At 40.8% G+C, this 20,463-nt stretch overlaps 1 protein-coding gene across 1 annotated transcript in view; it reads right to left on the bottom strand.

Moving 5' to 3' along the window:
* Prex2 (phosphatidylinositol-3,4,5-trisphosphate dependent Rac exchange factor 2) overlaps positions 1-20,463 on the bottom strand; it is a 268,825-nt gene that overhangs the window by 168,122 nt on the left and 80,240 nt on the right. The window contains exons 6-7 of the mRNA XM_050142087.1: positions 11,255-11,416; positions 2,781-2,914 (exon numbers count right to left, since the gene is read on the bottom strand). Coding sequence (XP_049998044.1) covers positions 2,781-2,914; positions 11,255-11,416 — 296 coding nt within the window. The remainder of the gene's footprint in view (positions 1-2,780; positions 2,915-11,254; positions 11,417-20,463) is intronic.

Consider the following 20,463-nt stretch of genomic DNA (forward strand, 5'->3'; position numbering starts at 1 on the left):
TAGAACAGCTAGCCATTTCTGTCCACTAATGCCTTCCCGTCTCCTCTCCTCCAAGGCCTGACCTTCCCCGAGGGAGCAGGAGGACATGGAAGCTGTCTCCATATTCCTCCCCCTCCCATGCCTCCTTCCGTGGAAAGCACAGCACAGCTGGCTTTTCTTTCCTAACCCCCATCTGCACTCAGCAATCTTTCATGACGGCTAAAACTGACTAATGAATTCATCTGACCAGAGAGCCTGTAGCCCCTAACCAGCACCACCCCACACTCCTCATGTCCACTTGGACAGCAATCTCTAAATGTGCTCTGCTACAATTCCTTTATAAATCCCATTAATCAGAAATTCGGGCCAGAGAACCTAAGAAAATGTTAATAATAGAATGTCAGACATTCCTCTACATATTTGGTTCATATTATACATTTACTACATATATTTTCTAAGCAATAAATATTTAATTGTGTAAAAGTTCCCCTTTGTTTAATTAATTAAACAATTATAATAAAAAATTCTATCATTTCATTTGTATGTTTATGTTATGTATATTAATATGTATAATTATGTTATATATACAGGTGATTGTATGTTTTACAAGACAGAAAACAGGACCATGATATCATGAAAGAACATCTCTTGGAAACTGGTATCCTTTCAAACCTATCACATGTAAATGGCTTAATATAATTGAAGAGAGTTTTGGTCATAGATAAAACAATTGTGGCTACTCACACATACACTAACATAAAACACATGCACAACATGCATACACATTCACAACGCATACAATAACACAAACTTACATTCACATAAATCCACAAATAGCACACACACTTAGCCTAGACATACAGACACAACAATATAATCACATAATACACATTTACATAACACATTAACAAGCACAAACATACACAAAGACACATTCTCTTATATACACACAGAAGGACTACATATGAAATACACACAAAAAATTATCCACCATTGGGTCCTATTTTTAAAGCTATTAATTTTCTTTATGTACCACTTTGAATTTTGAACAGGTTTTATATCTTGCACGGTGACATTGATTTATAATATGTAAATCTTAGAAGTAGCTGAAATTGGGACATCTTTAATTTCTCAAGAAAATGACCCCACATGAAAATTCAGACCAATTTTGTCCCGAGTGTTGGAACTGCACCTTTGTATGCGTTCATTCCATCATTACTGTTGTCTATGTGTTTTACGCTACAAGAACTAATGTACAGTAGCAAAAAGCTGCAAACCATGCTAAAGTCCAGTGATAGGAAAAGAAGTAACAAACTATGATTAACTGAATAGGATAGAGTCAACCAATAGGATGCTGTGAAGCAGTTAATAAATGAATAAACTATTGCTGTATGGAACTAAATATACATTTAAGAAACTAATGACCAGAAAAGATAAATAGAAACATCTAAATATACTTTGACACTATCTTTGAAAGTTACCAAGTGAAACTACGCACAATCTTATTCATTGGCAGTACATGCTATACCGTAAATCATTTTTACCCTATTCTTTACTAACACTTATAGCACTAAAAGAATTCTGAGAGGAGATGGTTAATTTAACACATCGCTTTCCAAAGAAGGCGAGGGGAGAACTGAAATGAATGAACCGAGTCTCTGGTTCTCATGATTACAATATTATGGGACTTGAAGGAGGCTCAGGTTGCTCTGCTCTCAAAGTAGCTCTAGACCTCAAAGGCCTATGCTAAGGTGAAGCCTGTAAATGGACTTGGATGTTCCTGGTTAAAGGAATAGACAGTTCATGTGTAGGCTTCTCTAATTTTGGAGTAAAGAGGACATCCGTCTAGTTGAGTGGTCTCGATCTTCCTAATGCTGCAACCCTTTGATACAGTTTCTTATATTGTGGTGACCCCCAACCTAAAATTATTTTATTGCTACTTTATAATTATAATTTTTCTACTAGTAGGAATCATGGTGTAAATGCACATAATCTGACACGCAGGATATCTGGTAAATGACCACCAAAGGGCCGAGACACACAGATTGAGAAATGCTGATCAGCTTATCTCCATTGATAGCCTGTGCAGTCCACGCTGTACATTCGCTAAGGATATCTGCTTTACACATAGCAGGGTTTTACCCCAGTAAAACTTCTCAGCTGATTTCTACATGACTGTAAGACCACAGAACATAAGCATTTTCTACACCGACATTCATTTTGCCAAAGCTCTGGATATGATGACCACATATATAAACTTTCTGGTTGGGATGACTAAAATGGAAGCTCAAATGTCCTAACTGTTGGTACTAACGAGCTCCACCTACAGGCATGGGGCTGATGGCTCAAGAGTAACAGGGAAGGGAATGTGGGCCCAAAGTTCTCAATATGCCATCCTTATGAATTTTGAAAAAAAAATGATGAGGGAGACTGGAAAGGAATTGAAGCTAAAGCTGAGATGAGGTGAGCTGTGAGCGGTGAACGGGGAAGATGGATAAACCGAATCTCACATTGTTGAGACTCTTGCAGATATGGGAGGAAATGGCTCAGAAGCAGAATTAGGCCAGAGAGAAACACAACAGCATCTCCCACAGATAGGCCTCTCCTTGAGAGAGCTGTGGGAGAGTGAACAAGGTGTGCATACCCAGGTCAGGACACATTGAGCAGGCAGAGAGCAGACAAGGGAAGCTGGGGTGAAATGGGTTATAGGCAGGATGAGTTCTGGGATTCCTGCACGGATGGGGAGCCTGTGAGATGGAAGAAAGTATTTCCAGAGTGTGACTTTATTTTTACACGCTTACCTGTGTTTTCTTTTGCAGTATACCAACAGATTATCAAAGAGAAAAAACACCCGTTCTTGAATATTTCCAGAAGAAATTTTCATTAAGACTCCCCACATCAGCATCTCTGTGCAGGTGTCGGTAATGTTGGATCCCTGGGCGAGGAAAAGAAAAGATGTATTGTCTGATTACCTGATTTCTATAGTCTTTGTCGTGCTGGGATCAATGAAGCGCAGCAGAAAGCCAGACAAGCACACTGTGCCACAACTGAAGCCCTGATGGGATGTTTGTATGCAATTATTCGCTTCTAAATTTCACTTGTTTTTATTAACGTGCAATGTGCACACAGGACGTCAAACGAGTTACACTGAATGGCTTCTCCCTCCCATCAGTCCTCAGTCAGTCTACAGGGAGACTCTGGGTCTACCTAAGACAACTGAAGCTGTAACAACAGACACAGTAAAACAGAAGCCGGGGAAACCCAGGAGGCCTAAGCCCTACACAAAGAACTATAGACAACTAAAAAGCGCTGGGGTATGGGGTGGGAAATAGTCTTCCCTAGTTAAGAGCACACTAATTGGTCATCCAATATCAAACATTCAGCCCTAAACACTCAGGTGTAACGGGGAAGAAAGCACACACACACACACACACACACACACACACACACACACGAATGCCAAAAAAGGAGTAGGCCATGAACTTCAACGACAACAAGGAGGGGTATATGAGAGGATTTGGAGCCAGGGAAGGGAAGGGGGGATGACATAATTACACTATAATCGCAAACATAAAGATTAAAAATGACTAAATTATTAGTGTGTATCAATCTAAAGATCGTCTCTAATTACAGAGAAGAGGGGAAAAAGAAATAAAAACAGAAAAATGGGCTGGAGGATTGCTTAGTGTGTGAGAGCTTCCTGCCCAGCATCCAAGCCAGGTGGCTTTAACTCCAGTTACAGGGGATCCAATGCCTCTGGCTAATTCCTAAGAAGCAGTTGCCTTGAGAGGAGAAGTACAGTCAGAGAGAAGCAGCCATCTGCAGGCTTCAAGAGAAAATAGCTCCGTACACCACCACGGGACTCCAACAGGAGCTGTGTCTGTTCTTGCAGCCTGCTAACACTTCAGTCTGTTTGCTAGCCAGCACTGGCTGCATTGAGTCAGATTCAAGAGACCACCACCACAACAAGGAGCACAAGTTTTCAGTAGATCTCTCTGTCTGGTCTCTGCAGCAAGAATATTTCAGCTTTAAATGTATCTGGCTTCTTTTAAACTGAAGGCAAATCACTGGTTCTTGTGTAAATCAATGTTCCTATCTTGTGGTTTTGCAATTCAATGTTCAGAGCATTAACTGCAGTTTCATATTTCCACAGTAATTACTGGAATAGGTCTTGGAGTCAACTAAAACAATAAAGTTAAATGAAAACTCAAATCTATAATAAGAAAATTCGAAACAGGAAATTAATGAAGAGAATATTTTATGTTTACTTGATTATCCATGTTACAAACATATGTAGTCTTAGGAGACCTCTTCTTTAAGCTTCTTTTCATTTTGACAGTTTACATACATATGTAAACCTTCATACAGTTTGATCCACCACCATGTGTTCAATGAGCACAAATTACTGTGAACATGAACATAGGTTTCAATCCTACAGCATGATTTCCAACTACTTCTAATTTGTAGTACCTTATCTTAGGAACAATGAGTAAAATTATCATATAACAAAAAGATACGTATCAATTTGGTTATATAAGTTACCCTCAAAATAGTATGGAAGGGGCCTTTCCTAGCAGAAATTTCACAAAAGGTAAAGAATACATCTTCTTTAACTACCCTTACTGTAACACACACCAGCACAGTACAAAGGGTCGCTGCCATGTTGTTCTACCTGGAATGTTAAATAAATATTCCAAGTACGTAATCCAATTTACATATTCAGACACTAGTAAATATTTCCACATGACATAAAGCCTAAAAATATATTACATGACCTGTTGTTTATAAAATAATTAAAAGCATTTTATATAAAATTGACCAAACAACTGATTCAAAGTGTTCTAGGGTAGCAAAGCCATCAGACACTTTTCTTCTTTCAGGAGCTACAGCAGGCTGCCTTTCAAACTGCTTTTGAACAGTACTGAGTGTTCCTTCAATAGTGCAGAATGTCACTTAGCCTGGTGAGTATTTTACCTTTATTTTTACAATTAAGGCCAGTATTTAATTCTAAACACTTACCTATTCCCTACCAAATAGGCATTTAGTTTGTGAACAACTATGAATAGACACTTTATCCAGAATAGTAACGTCAGATTTTGAACATCTCTATATGTCAAGCAATATGCTAGACATTTTCTCCTGGCATAAGTTTCTACAAAGATGCACTTCCTGTGATAAGAGACTATTAATTAGCTAATTGACTCCTACTGGAATTAAGCTATGTTATCAGTCCTCCCTTCTTTCTGGATGTCAATCACAATAGACTAAAGAGAAGTAATAAGAGAACATAGCTTCAAGTCAATTGTAAACTAAATCAAATGTAACTAGCAACCAGATTCTAGCGTCAAGGACTGATCTCAAAACTGCCGTGTAGAGCTGGGAACATGCCTGTGATATTAGGAGTCAAATCTGAGTGGTCATTAATAAACCCGGTCTACATAGCAATTCCCATAGCAATGCCTGGACCACAGCATGAGATTATTTGTCAGAAACAAAACAACAACAACAGCGAATTATAAAATTGTATTTCCCCCTGTGAAAAGAAATCAAGAAATGTCTCATTTCCCTTCTGTTTCTTTCCTTTTTTAAAATATAACAACCTTCATCATTTGCCCCCAACCATTCCAAATTAATGATTCCTTCTCTTATATTTTATTGGGATTTTCCCCACATTTGTGAGACTACTTCCAAATAAACCCGTCAATGACTTTAAGCTGAATTACTAAACAATGCCATGCTATTGATATTCTTTTATCCAAACACTTCAGTGTGAATCTAGAAGCTAAACCATAAACCACATAATTGAGCCCCGAAAGCAAGCTGGAACTCAGAATGAGTTCTAGGGAATGAGTCGACAACTCTGATTAATCTCCTGGTGAATTTCTTGTTCAAAGTATATTAACTGTTGACATATGAGTTCAGTAAGCCTGGCACATTACTTGGAGATTCTCAGCTTATGGCTGCCTCTCATTGACTCATTATCAAAATACAGTAGGCACTGTCATGCTCCCGGGAACTAGTATAACAAATGGCACTGAAAAGAGGTATAACGTCAAAGATGAACAAGCAAAACATGACATCTTCTTGGTCATAGTTACTGCATAAGTGCTGAGAAAACCCTAATTTCTTTAATGAACTTACAGCCAAACAAGGTAGAAAGCAAAGCACCTTCTAAGAATCAGCTATATTTTTCCTAGTTGCCAATTTGCAAGCCTAAACTTCAGCTTATTGTTTTGAGAAAGTGGGCAAATTAAACTGTCCTAACTTATAAGTCAACAAAAAGGGAGTAATAACTTCAGGAAATGTTCACACCCACAGCCACAATCGAGGCTAACCCCTAGAGGCTCGTGTCCTGAGACTTAGTTTGACAAGTTGAGGTGGTAGAGTCTTTAAGGACAAGTGAGTAGGGAATGCAATTAGGTCAGGACACTGACCTCACAAAATATGGAGGAGATATTATGGGACCAGTTTAGTTCCTATGAGAATGAATTACTAGCGGGGAGCCTGGTCCTTCCCCCTGCACCTCTACTTTACAAGTGACTTAACTCCTCCTCATACACACCAAACATGCCCTGTCATCTACTCTGAAGCTCTCACGGCCCTGAGCAGATACTTTTGATATACTCTTGGATGAAGCATGATTAATAAAAACTCAGAGACAGATATTGGGGTTCAACTTGAAGACCAGAAAAGCAAAGCAGCCAGCCGCTGGCTCTTACCTCAACCTCAGTTCAAAATGGCAATTCTGCCTCAGGAATCTCAAAATGTGACTGAGACTGAGAGCTGTTTCCTCCCATTTTACAATCCTTGCTAGGGTTGGGACTAAAGGCATGCACTACCCAGTTTCTATGACAAACTAATGTGACTATTGGAATTAAAGGTGTGTGTGTGTGTGTGTCACCACTACCTGGTCTATAAAGATGAACAGAGGGGCTGTTTGACTCTCCGATCTTTAGGCAAACTTTATTTATTAAAAAAAAAAAAACAAATGAAATACCACTACACTTGGATGCCCCAGATCATGAGTTAAGTAATCAAGCTTAGGTATTCCTTCAGGCACATACATTAGCAGCTCAGTATTTCCCCAGTGGTGACCGGATGATCATCAGGGAAGGACCTCTATCTTCCCATGACCGAATTAATCCAAATAAGATTACAACTGTCTTAGATTGCTATACTGAGTTTTAAATGGAGTGCTAAAAGATTTCTTAAAAATTATTAGATTAGAACCTATTCACTTTATCTAGGGCTTGGTAAGATTGTCCGAAAGAATGGTTGCCCCAAAATCATTTTCAAGTCTGACACTGTAGCTTTTCTATTGGTGATCTGACCTACACAGTTTCTGTAAAATTAACTTTAATTTGAAAAACCCATGGTTATTCTATTTATAGTTATTACTGTTATGATGAAACATCACAACCCAAAGCAAGTTGGGGAAGAGAGGGTTTATTCAGCCTACACTTCCACATTGTTGTTGATCATTGAAGGAAGTCAGGACAGGAACTCAAGCAAGGTAGAAACCTGGAGACAGGAGCTGATGCAGAAGCCATGAAGAAGTGCTGATTATGGGTTTGCTTGGGCTTGCTTTCTTATAGAACCCAGGACCACCAGTGGAGGGATGGAACCACCCACAATAGGCTGGGCCCTTCCCTACCAATCCTTACAATGCCCTATCAGCTTGCCTGCTTACACCATGATTTTCTGGAGACACGCTCTCAGTTGAGGTTCCATCCTCTCAGTGACTATGGCTTGCGTCATGCTGACAGAAAGCTAGATAGCACAATGGCTGAGATTCGTATAACCTTAAGTAATTGTGATGTTTAATCTGCATTGTCAACTTGACTGGATTTTAAATCACACCTCTAAACTGTCTGTGAAGACATTTCCAGAAGTTTAACTGAGAACAAAAGACACATCTGGACTGTGGGAGCAGCACCTCCTAGGCTGAGGTCTTGGGATACATGAAAGGGGGAACACAGCTAAGCACCAGTTCATGCTGAGGACACAATGTGACCAATGTGACCGTCACTTTAGTGTCCTGCCCACCATGCCCTCCATGTCATGATGCCCTTGCTTCAAGTTGCTTTCACCAAGCATTTTGCCTGAGCACTAAGTAGCTAATAGAGCAATATAGCAGCCATCACTAGTTGAGTTCATATATTGTGAAAATAGGAAATTCTTAAGGGTAAAATCTGATGGAAACTTCAGAATACTGTATCATATTTGCAGAGCTCTCGTAGTATTCAAAGCTTGCTCTCTCACACTCATTGCACCCTTGAAATCACCCACACTAACTACAACAGAAGCCTGATGTATTGCCCCAGGGAAAAAAATAACTTGCAGGAACCCAGACTAAACCCCAAGTCTCTTTAAAAGCTATCACTTTCTTTCCTCATTATTTCATATGACTTGAGAACAAGAAATTTCAACTATTTATGTAAATTCTACCTAGACACCATTATAAATGATCATTTATTATCACAAAGTTCTAGGGGGGAAATTATTTGTGAGAATTTATTACAAAACCAAAACCTTTTGCAGGGCAGTGATGGTGATGTCTTCAGTCCCAGCACTCAGGAGGCAGAGGCAGAGGCAGGTGAATCTCTGAGTTGGAGCCATCCTGGTCTACAGAGCAAGTACCAAGATAGTGGGGGATATATAGAGAAACCCTGTCTCAAAAAAACAAAAACTAATAAACAAAAGCAAAAAATTTCTTTGATTGATGGGACAGTGTGACCCTGGATAAGTGAATGAGAAGAATTTCCACCCAAAGTTGGAAATAGTGCAAATCTATCCCTTGTGAGGCATAGGTGCTATTCAGGGCAGGAATGCTATGTCCTTGAGGGGTTCATGAGAGACTTACAAGAGTTTCACAAGGAGCTCCTTCTTAGCATTTACCCCAAGTTTCTAACAAGGGACTCTGCCACCTTTGAGTATCATCGTTCCACCTACAACAGAACTTGGACTGTCCTAACCACACAAGAGTCTCAACATTTATAAACAACTACTACCAACAATCGAGAGTACCTCTTTAAATTATTTCTGTCCTCTCAGGGCAGAGTTAACCCTGGGCTTCTACAAAGTACTCTTAGAAGAGTAACATACCCTAGTCCCATTCTATAAAAAATTAATAGCTCACCTTATCATTATTATGGGCTAGAATACATAGCCAGACCTTATCAGAAGTTAGCAAGCAAGTGGTTCAACCTCTCTCTAAGTTTCAGGCTCCAAAGTCCTGAACTCTCAATTCTATGGCCATATCTCATTTACTGATACCAAAATCTTCTTAAGACAGGGCTCAGCACTCTGTTTGGAACTAGCCAGTCTTATCAAATGCTCAGCCTCTGACACAGCTGAGTTCTTGCTGGTTCCCTGCATGCTTAGCAGAGCTGATGAAGCTCCACTCACTTCCTCAGCTTCAAGACTCCTTTTGTAATATTGTAAAACTCAGGGCTGGCAGCCAGCCTTCTGCAACTATAACAGATACCTGAAATAAATCAGTGGGTTGAAAAGGGAAAGTTTGTGTCTAGTTTCATGTATTCCAAAATTGCAGTCCTTTGCCACTTGGCCCCATTGCTTTGGTCTATGGTGAAACTGAACATCATGGTGGAAGTGTGGGTGGAGATGGTTGCTCATGTCATGGAGGAAAGGAAGTAAAAGGGAGAAGCAGGAAGACCACAGCACCTCAACGGTCCCTTTAAAGGCACCCTTCCCAGGCCTCACCTGAAAGTACTACTACCACACACTGGGGAACCAGCCTTCAACATGCATTTGGGGACATTCAGGTCACAAATTATAGCAACTGACCTAATTGATAGTCCTCTGCTGCAAGCTACGTGAAAAATAACACAATCCATGGCTGTGCAAAACAACAACAGTGTTTAAACAAATCCTTTTTCTCTGAGTAAGCTCATTTTTTTTTAGGCTGCACACTAGAAGGAAATGAAATTACAGCAGCAGATTCCACAGTTCTGAAAAGAGTCTCTGAAGTTCTTGTTGTAGTGAAAGGCCTTGCAAATTATACAGACAAATCCTGGAAGTTTAAGAGAGTTGGTTTTTCTTCCAGCATTTGACTGACAACAAAGTTGCAAAAGCAAACTTGGCTCCATTTTTCTCAGCCCAGCAGGACAACCGCCCTGCAGGAACGGAATTATCATCATGAATAAACTATAAAACACACAGACATTCTCCCTTATTGAAAGAGGCCACATTCGTGCTGCAGGAGGGCCATCCTGAACACACCCCATGGAAGAATACAGACACGGGAGGGGGGTAGGGGGGAAGCTAAGTCAGACCCCAGTTCGCACTTTCAATGATTCATAGCAGGGGGTGACCAAATAGGAGGATTGCCCCAAGTCAACGTTGATGATTTCTTTGCATATCTGACTGAATATAATTTTAGGTCTAAATGAAAACTAACAAATTGAAGATAAAGTTAGTTAATGACAACTCCCTGAGGATAAAAGTACTCTCTCGATTTATGTGATTTGCACTTGGCTGTACATTTTCATTGCTGTTTATATTTTTCATTGTCCTAATTGCTTACTTGATCATAGTAAAAAGACTTTGCTAGCTCAAAGTTCATATTCATTTAAGTTACGGTCATTTCAAACCAGAATTTTAGCTTATTTTTATAGCAGAAGTGCAGGATTTCATTCCTGTGGAGTAACTGAGACTCAGCATCACCAGTCACCATAGCTAGAACATCTCATTCTCAACCAGGATCTTCATTTGCTTTTTTATCTTAAAAAATAAAATAAACAGAAAAGCATTCTTCAATGACTCATAAAACTCAACTTTCCATTTTGACTGGACAAATAAGACCAAATCATAGTGATTTCCTTTGGTCTAGAAATGAAGAAATCAATGCACAGAGCGATTAGGTAGGCTCGAAATGAAATTCAACCTCAAGTCTCCAATTTAGGAGTCTAAAAATGATATCACAGCACATGCAATCCTTTATTTTCCCAAGCATTCAGGTTCTGTACTTGTTGATTAAAACCAGGACAGGAAAAAGGGAACTGTGATACCCCTAAATTCTGAAGTGCCAAAGCCTGGAGGCACACAGTATTTATTGGTTCCATCACAAATTTCTCAGGTCAAGATGACCTCCATCTTACACGTGGGTGAAAGTAATAAGAAAAGCACTTTCAGGGCGGACTACGGTCCATGGGCTGCTGGAAGATGCCCACGTGTGGTTCTCTCCATTGAAAAGAAGCCCCGCATATGACTCCACAACTACACGGAGCTGAGAAGTTGAGCAAAGAACACGTACCTCCCAGCCTTCAATGTGTGACTGCCACTCTTCCAAAGCTTCCAGTTTCTCCATCTGTCTCTTGGCCTCGTTTATGTTGGAACAGACAGCTTTCATGGCTTGGAGGGCTTCCATCAATGCTGTGTAGTCACCGTGTTTCCGTGGAGTCCGCTTCAGTAATTCCTGTTTATACACAGAAAACAAACCACCCTTTGATCTCCAGTTCTGTGGTCCACCAGGTTCAGACTGACCAGGAAATGCAAACTACAAAGACGGTGACAGCCACGCTGCTAAGTGACATCATCAACTCCACTAAGATAAAGATCAAAGGCAAAAGGTCAAATCAATGAGTAAGCACTATTTAATGCTCATTTTTGTAGTCATTGTGATCTTTCCTCAAACTTAACTGCAGTTTAGAACCGGCACAAGGTTTCTTCTCTCGCACAAATCACCAAATATCCCACCTGAACCATATCAAAGTTTTTATAATCTGACTTTTGTTATAACAGAAGCATATCAGTATACATTAATTTCCTTTTCTTAAGAGTATTTACCAGATCTTCACATAAATAAGCACCACAGTTTCAAAACTGAATCAAATTGATATTTCTAATATCTTTTGAGAAACTATAACAATATGCTATGAATATGGCAACATTTGTATATATTTTCTTCTCTAGCAAAAAGCACTAATTGATCAGTTCCACACCATCCCACCATTAGAAGAGAGATCTATGTCACCTCCACCAGTTGCTCTTGCTCCTTCTGCTTTTGATATTTGAAATGAAAAGAAAAACAAATAAAAGTACTATCCCCAAAGCAAAAACTAAGACCTAAATAAGGACGCTTCTTTTCATTTCAAATATCAAAAGCAGAACAATCTGTAATATTTTAAGTGTATTCAATAGTCTTCATCGCTGTTCTTTCGAAGCACAAAGCTAAACATCTTCACCCACTGTCTAGACAGATGTGACCACACTGTTTTTTAATTAGCCATTTGTTTCTTTATGGCAGTTGTCATCATCAAGGCACTAACACAATTAGAGAAACCCTGAGGCGTAATTTCAGGTTGTTTTTATTTTTATTTCTCGACATGCAATGGGAAGGCAGGCAGTTCTTAGCTGTTTCACTGTTGAATACTTTGAAATAAACTTTGACCTTGTGTTTGATACACATCACACTATTCCCAAGATGAAGTCGGAATTTTAATTCTGGACCCCAAATCCATAAGAGGGATATGCAACCTCAGAAGTAAATTCTCGGAAACAAAGACTTTTTAAAATTATACGAAATGTGGACGTCAATCTTCAGGACAGAATGTGGGTCCCTGGAATGGTACCCAACACTAATCTCAGGACTTGAGGCATGAGTTGGATAAATGTGAAATGAACAAAAAACAATGACTCTACTGGTCACTCACTCTCAGATTCTGAAAGTTCTTCACAACATAATCCAGTGCATTTTAACACTTTCCTCTGAATAAATAAAACCACTCAAAAGAATCCAAGATTAATTTTTCAATATAGGCCTATCTGTATATATAAGTCTTTTTCATTTTTTGTGAATGGAAATTGCCTTCCCAAAGGGCAAGGAGGCCACCTCTGCTTCACGTTTCTCAACTACTCTCTTTCGTGTAGATGTATCTATGTATCATAGATATACAGGGATGTATCTATCTATAATGCCTATAAAAATAATTAAATATAAACATGTAAGGCCATCCCTAATCAGCCATGAGTGATTAAACACAATCACTTGTTTATGATGTATTCTTAACATTCCCTTCTTGCCCTTACAATAAAGAAAATATCTGGGACCCCAATAGGAGATCAGGGATAAGAACAACTATGGGTGCATAAGCATACTGAATCCCTTAGCTGGAGATTTGCAGGGATGCTCAGAGCATCAGAACATATAGAACCATGCTGATATTGATACTGCAAGTTATAGGCCATACCAAAACTTTTCAGCTGGAGGTCCCTGCCTTTGCTTCACCATAAGGCTTTTCACAGCTTAGCTAAGCCACTCTAGACCAGTTTTGTAATACAAAATCCTTCTTTAACAAAATGCTAAAACCATTTTTATAGGCCGCAGAGGTCCATAAAGTGTCTGCCACATAAGCATGAGGACCCAAATTCTGATCCCCAGAGTCTGCGTCAAAATCTGGGTGTGATTGTCTGCCCCTACAACCCTACTGGTAAGGGTGAGAACTGAGACTCCAGAACCCCCGACACTCATTAGTCATCCAGTTTAGGCAAGTTGATAAGTTTTAGGCTCAGTAAAAGAGAGACCTTGCTTAAAAAAAAAAAAAAAAAGTAGAGAGCAATCAAGGAAAGATACCCTGAAGGTGGATAAGCACCCTGACAGGCAGACAGCAAAGGAAGGAGGCTATAGGTAAACAAGCAGATGGTAAATTTCTGAATTCTCTATCCAGAACAAAGGCTGTGTGCAAAACAGCCCCAACACACACACACACACACACACACACACACACACACACACACACACACACACACACGAAGCCCCAGACATTCCCCAGGCTGGTCCTGGACATGTCTCAATTCTCATGAAGCTGTGTGCCTAGCAGCTCCCTCTCCTTTGTATACATTGACCACACCCAGATAAAGGGAGAGGCCCCTGATCATAACACCAAAACAATGAAAAACTTCAAGTCCTCCCTGGGGTTTGGATTTCTGAATCTCCTCAGCACTTATTGGGAGTCTTCTGTGGGTGTATGTGCTTCTTTTTCTTTTTTAGCAAAGTTTTCTTCCTACCATGTCTGAGGTGCTCCCTTCCCAGACAGTAACATTTTTTGAAGACTTGCCTGCAAGTCCCTCAGAGGATCACCTAAATATTAAGGTCAGGATAAACTGAGTCAAGCCATGAAAGCATGGCATGGGGCAACCACTGGGTTTGCTGGCATCCCTTCCCTATCCTGGAACAGGAACACCACCACTGCTACATTTAAGGAATGATGGAAACTGCAGGCTGGTCGTTTTATTTTTCCCACTTCTCTGATAGGGAAGGTTCACTTTCAAATTTAGTTCTTCTGCCTTTGTTTCAGAGAGCAAAAAAAATCTTTCAGACAGCCCTGACTAAAAGTGCCATGGTTTGCACCCACTCCTTGGGTCGAGGCTGCAGATCTCTTACAAGTTAGTCAGGCAGCTGGCTCCAAAGAGACTTTCTGAACTTTACTCCTCATGAGATTGGATTTTTTTTTATCTTTATCCTAACAACCACAGTTTTCTCTGATTGGGCAGGATCTTGTTAGAGTCTTATCTAGTCTTCTCTGACTGGGTGAGATCTTGTTAGGGTCTTAACTTGTCTTCTCTGACTGGGTGGGATCTTGTTAGGGTCTTATCTAGTCTTCTCTGACTACACAGGATCTTGTTGGCATCTTATTGCGTCTACTCTAGTTGAGCAGGATCTTGTTAGGGCATTATTTTGTCTGACTTCCAACATTCTTTAGTTAGGGTCTTAGCTCCTCTCCCCTAAGTCGGAAGAAAAGGAACCATTGACAGAGCAGTTAGCAACCTATTGGGCTGTTAGGTAATATAGAAGTTATCTGCCACCCTACCAGAATTTTGACCAGAAGTCAGCTAGTTCCTTTTTCTGTTCTATGTGTGAAATAATTGGAGAGGGGGAGCAAATGTAAATTAAAATCTGAGAACTGGATTTGAGGGGCTTAATCTGGAGACTACCTTCATAGAGCATAAAGCATTCTACAAAGATCCTGTCTGGGGGCAACTTAACTGGGGTTCATACTGATCCACCAGTAGCCAAGAAGTGTGATGCTGTCTCTGTGATACTTTCTGACACCTCTCACATTAAGGAGGATGCCACATCAGTGAACTATGGCTCAAACTCTAACCCAGGGAGAAATGATATGGAAGAGGGAAAGTTATTAGAAGAAAACCCTTCACCCAAAAAAACCCAAGTAGTAAGTGAAAAGCCTCCAGGGATCTATCCTGATCTCTGGGAAGACCAAGACCCACAGTAACTTGTATATGCTCACCACCATTATCCCAAGGAGAAACAAAGTAAGTGTCCTTGTACTCTCCCAACACACAAAAGGACTGTTTCCTTTCAGGTGGAGTTATGTTCATCCAGGCCTCCTTTACTTTGGCAGAACTGAATGACTGTGATGTTCTATGGAGGATCCACACAAGGGTGATCAATATTTTGAACTAACCCAGATATCTGAAGAATGGCGCGAAGAAGTAATGATATCATTAGTACAAGCACTACTCTTCTGGAGAAGAGAAGAGCGTTAGGGCAGCTCTCTTGAAGCAGGAAGGATGAAAGTGGACATGGGCTTTCCAATGGGGTATAAGGCTAGACCCTCGCAGAAGTCCTTCTGAAATCCCACTGACCACATGAAGGATGGAAAGGACGTTTGTTTTGCTGTGTTATAGAGGGTCTTAGAAGGCTAAAGTCAAAACTCCTTCTTAGTGCCCGTTATACACTACAGGAAGACAAGGAGGACTGCAATGGAAAAATATACCAATGTATCCTGAATCACTGGAGAATGCATTCCTAAAAGCCATGCTCTTAACTCATACAGCTCAGACACTCATAAAAACCTCCAGACACTAGTAGCTGTCCCAGACAAAACAATAGCAAGGTTTTTTTTAATTTGTCCAGGTCACAAACTCAGTCTTTTTATAACAGAACCCTGAAAAGAAATAAAAAAGGACCAGCACCATGGGCAGTTAGTGGTCACAAGAGCCAATCAGATAAATGCTCTCCCTCTCCTCCCCACCCCCCTACAGTCTAAGCCTAAGGCTTGCTTCCTCTGTGTGCAAGAAGGTCACTTCCTGTTGGAAATGCCCTCAGAGGCTTCTTGAACCTTGATTCATCTGTAAAGGAAATCACTGACAACACCAATGCCTTCCAGCCCAGCTGGGCTTCATTCCTTTCCATAATGATAGGTCTGGTGGTGAAAGGGCTTCCTATACTGGCTCCTCTCATGTTCAGACAATCTTGAAGAGCCCTGTGAATTTGGGACTGCAAGAAGCATAAGGTTAGATTCATGACTGACTGAGGAGTGTGATTATTAGCATTGACCCTGTACCCTGTTTCCTGATCCTGAAGGTTTATAATTCAGGGTCTATTAGGCCAGCCCCTAAACTGCTATTTCACTCAACTGTTTGTTTGTTTGTATGTTCAAGGGGAGACCTCCACTTCTGTTAATTCTTTTCCTTAGTTCTCCATACCCTGTCTCCTCTGCTGAGAAGAAACCTTTGGTCTAGACTCAAGGTCAGACTGCTTCTCCCTTCAGGGCAGAACACTATTGCTTATCTCCCTGGAGAGCAAAGTCAAGGCTGCAGTGTTGACAGATGGAAGTGCCTTGAGGCTATAGAGGAAGCTAAAATGGCCTCTTCTGTAGTCATATATCATCATAAAGATCCTGTCTATTTTCTTGATCAGAAACAATATCAGAAGGGGACTTCTCTCCATAATTCAAGAGCTAATGAAATAAGGATGAGTGGTTGAAGGTTCTAGTACACAGAACATCCCATCCTTGGAGTCAGCACAAGACCTACAAACGGAAGTCAGTCCAGGGTCTCTGTATGATCAATGACAGAGTGGCTCCCGTCCATCCAGTAGTTCCTAATTCTCACACTCTTCTCACCTAGATTTCCCTAATAAGACTCATTAGTCAGTGCTAGATCTGTTTGCTTGTTTGTTTATTTGTTTTTCCAATGGGGGTTTCTCTGTGTAGCTGCAATTCCTAGAGCTCATTCTATAGGTCAGCCTATAGCCTTAAACTCAGAGATCTGCTTGCCTCTGCCTCCCAAATGCTAATACTAAACCACTATGTGCTACTGCTACCACCATCACCTGGCGAGTGCTGGATCATAAAGACCCTTTTATATACATCTCACTTCAGCCCATAATCAGTTTCTATTTGCTTTTGAAGACCCCACATGTAGAACAAGATAAGTTATTTGGACTCTCCTATTCCAGGGGTTTTGAGACAGTCTGCCTATTTGACTTAATTCTTTCCTGAGACTGGATGAGATGAACTTATCATAATAACCATGTAGATGGCCTCTTATATGAGCCAACCAAAAGCCTCGTATCCCAGAGAAAACATCCAGAAAATCCCAGCTATATAAAGCAGAAGTTGCCTACTTGGGCCTTGCCTTTCCAAAAGTGCCCAGAGCTTTAGGACCAGAATGAGTCTGACCCATCTTTGCCTTCCTTCTCTCCCATGCATGCTCACCCAAGCCCTCACACAGATGAAAGCCTTTCAGGAAGTTATAGAATATTGTAGAATGTAGCTCCTTGGATAGTCAGTGCTGGCGACACTTCTAAATCAGGCCCGTAAGGGGACTCAGTCACAAGAATTCACCAGAGTTGAATTGCTTAGTCTCAGCAAGCCTTCCTGAAAACTTGAAAAGTCACTAACCAAAGCTCCTGCCTTAGGCTTGCCTAGTGAGCCTAAGTTTCACCTGTATGTAGGGAAGAGCTCTAGGGGGGAGTTACTCAACACATGTTCCATTTCCTCAAGTCATACAGATAGCTAAGGAATTAGATGAGGTAACAGGGCCTGGGAGCAGTTGTTACTTTCAGACTCCAGATTCCTGGAGCTCAAAAGGTTCCCTAGGGCTCCCCCTCACAGTTCACAAGTGTCATTACACTTGGTCGTTCTGGAAAATATGAGAAACAGTGGCTCTCAACCTTCCTAATGCTGAGACCCTTTAATACAGTTCCTCATGTTGTGGTGACCTCCAATCATAAAACTATTTTAATTGCTACTTCATAACTGTAATTATGCTATTGTTATGAATATCTGGATTTTTGATAGTCTTAGGCAACTCCTGTGGAAGGGATTGGACCCTCAATAGGGGTTGTGACCCACAGGTTTAGAACCACTGCAAATCTACTTCACAGAACGTTCCCTAAATATTAGACCCTCATAGTAGAGGGACATGAAATTACTCTTCAGATCTGTCCAAGCCTGAACCTAGCCATCAACCTTTCAGAAAAGGAAGGGGAGCCTCTCCACTCCTGTCAGGAGGTCCTCCACAGAAAACTGCGTAGCCCATACTGGTCTCTCAGATCAACCCCTGACTGGTCCTCTAGACAGAGGGAATTTCTTTTGTGAAAGAAAGATCTGACATGCAGGAAATGTAATAATCACTGAACTGGAAGTGCTTGAATCAGGACCAATATTACCAAACTCTACTACTCAACTAGGCAAGCTAAAAGCACTTATTTTAGCTGTAGAACTGTCCAAAGGGAAAAGAGTCAATATTTACCTACACAGATGTCAAATACGACTTCCTCGTCCTCCATGGCCATAGAACCACATAGAAGGAATTTGGCCTCCTCCTAATGACAGCTGAGCTCCCTATCAAGTAATCTCAAGAAATTCTTAGGCTCCTGATGGGGTAGAGTCTTCTGTTTTGTGTTAATTTCATTGGTTAAATGAAGAAACTGCCTTGGCCCTTTAATAGGACAGAAAAATTAGGTAGGCGGAGTAGACAGAACAGAATGCTAGGAGAAAGAAGCCAAGTCAGGCAGTAGCCATGATTCTCCCACTCCAGACAGACAGAGGTTAAGATCTTTCCTGGTAAGCCAGCTCGTGGTGCTACACAGAATATTAGAAATGGGTTAGATCAATATATAAGAGCTAGCCAATAAGAGGTTAAAACTAATGGGCCAAGCAGTGTTTAAAAGAATATAGTTTCCGTGTAATTATTTTGGGGCATAAGCTAGCCAGGAGGCCAGGAGCTGGGGCAGCAGGGAAGCAGCCTGCAGCTCCATACAACAGGCTCCTGAATGTAATCCTTTTGGTCACTCGGGTGGCTGACATCCACCCACTGTCCTGGATATCAGAAAGGGGATGACCCACAGGCAAGAGAAGTAAGACAACTGACTCTGAGGACAAGAGGGCTGCACTGGAATACAAGGAACACTGTACTCTGGGAGGAATCTCTGCTGCCTTGTGAAAGAGCCAAAAAACTCCTCTGAGAAACCAGCTTTAGCCTTTAAAACCAGACATCAGCAATGATGGCAGCTAACATCTAAGCACCAATTATTACTGCCCTACAATAAAAGTTCTAAAGTCCTTCATCTGACATATCATTTGGGACAATGAAGCATGCTCATACTGGCAAAAAGAATGCTCAAGAGACAAGGCCTGAAAGAAACAATCCATCAGACGGTACAAGGATGAGAGATATGGCAGAGACATAACTACTGTGCAGTTATGCTCTTGTACACAGTAAAGACTTGTCACTCGTATTGGTTTAATAAAACACTGATTGGCCAGTAGCCAGGCAAAAAGTAATGGTGGGGAAACCAGACTAGGAGAATTCTGGGAAGAGGAAAGGCAGAAATGCAGTCACCAGCCAGATGCAGAGGAAACATGATAAGAATGCTTTGCTGAGAAAAGGTGCCAAGCTATGCAGCTAAACATAGACAAGAATTATGAGTTAATTTAAGTTGTAAGAGCTAGATAATAATAATCCTCAGCTAATAGGCCAAACAGTTTATAATTAATATAAGCCTTTGTGTTTTTCTTTGGAATTGAATGGCTGCAAGGCTGGGTGGGATAGAAACTTCTGTCTACAAATGGCACTCAAACTTCTGGCCAGAATTCCCACATAAAGATTGAGAAAGTTTTTTAAAAAGGATTTTAGACAGACAAGAACAGAGTCAAACACAGTTTCTTGGTAACTGTCTTTTCTCTGATAGGCTCTGTTTCCTGGTGATAAGCAGAGGTGAGGCTCCTTTAAGAGAGGCTTCCTGACTCAGCAAAATCCTCACAATTCTTGTAAAAGGTCCTGCCACCAAACACTTCAGTGATGTTTATGAGCAGTCTGAGGCATGCTTCTTCATGATGGCATGGACCTTGAAACTCTACAGAGTTGTGTCAATAGATATGACTCCCGAAAGTGCCTCTGCCATGAAGTTAGACTCTCAGAAAGCAAAGGAATGAGGTGGAGTCAGACACCAAAGCTGCAGCTTTAATCCTAGCTTTTTACTTAGCAGATTTAAGACTCATGTGCTCAGAAAAAGTTAGAGATATTACAGTAAAGACAGATTCAAATGGAAAAACAAATGTCTCTAAATTGTTTACAGTGTATTCAAAAATATGGGTAGGCTTGGGAGAGAAAAGAAAAAGGATAAAGTCCTTAAAAAAAGAAATAGAATAGCCAGGCATGTTGGTGTATGCCTTAAATCCCAGCGCTTGGGAGGCAGAAGAAGGCAGATCT

The sequence above is a fragment of the Alexandromys fortis genome, unplaced genomic scaffold (genome assembly GCF_014885135.2).
Source record: "Alexandromys fortis isolate MF-2015 unplaced genomic scaffold, M_Fortis_MF-2015_v1.1 scaffold_41, whole genome shotgun sequence".
Classification (NCBI taxonomy): domain Eukaryota; kingdom Metazoa; phylum Chordata; class Mammalia; order Rodentia; family Cricetidae; genus Alexandromys; species Alexandromys fortis.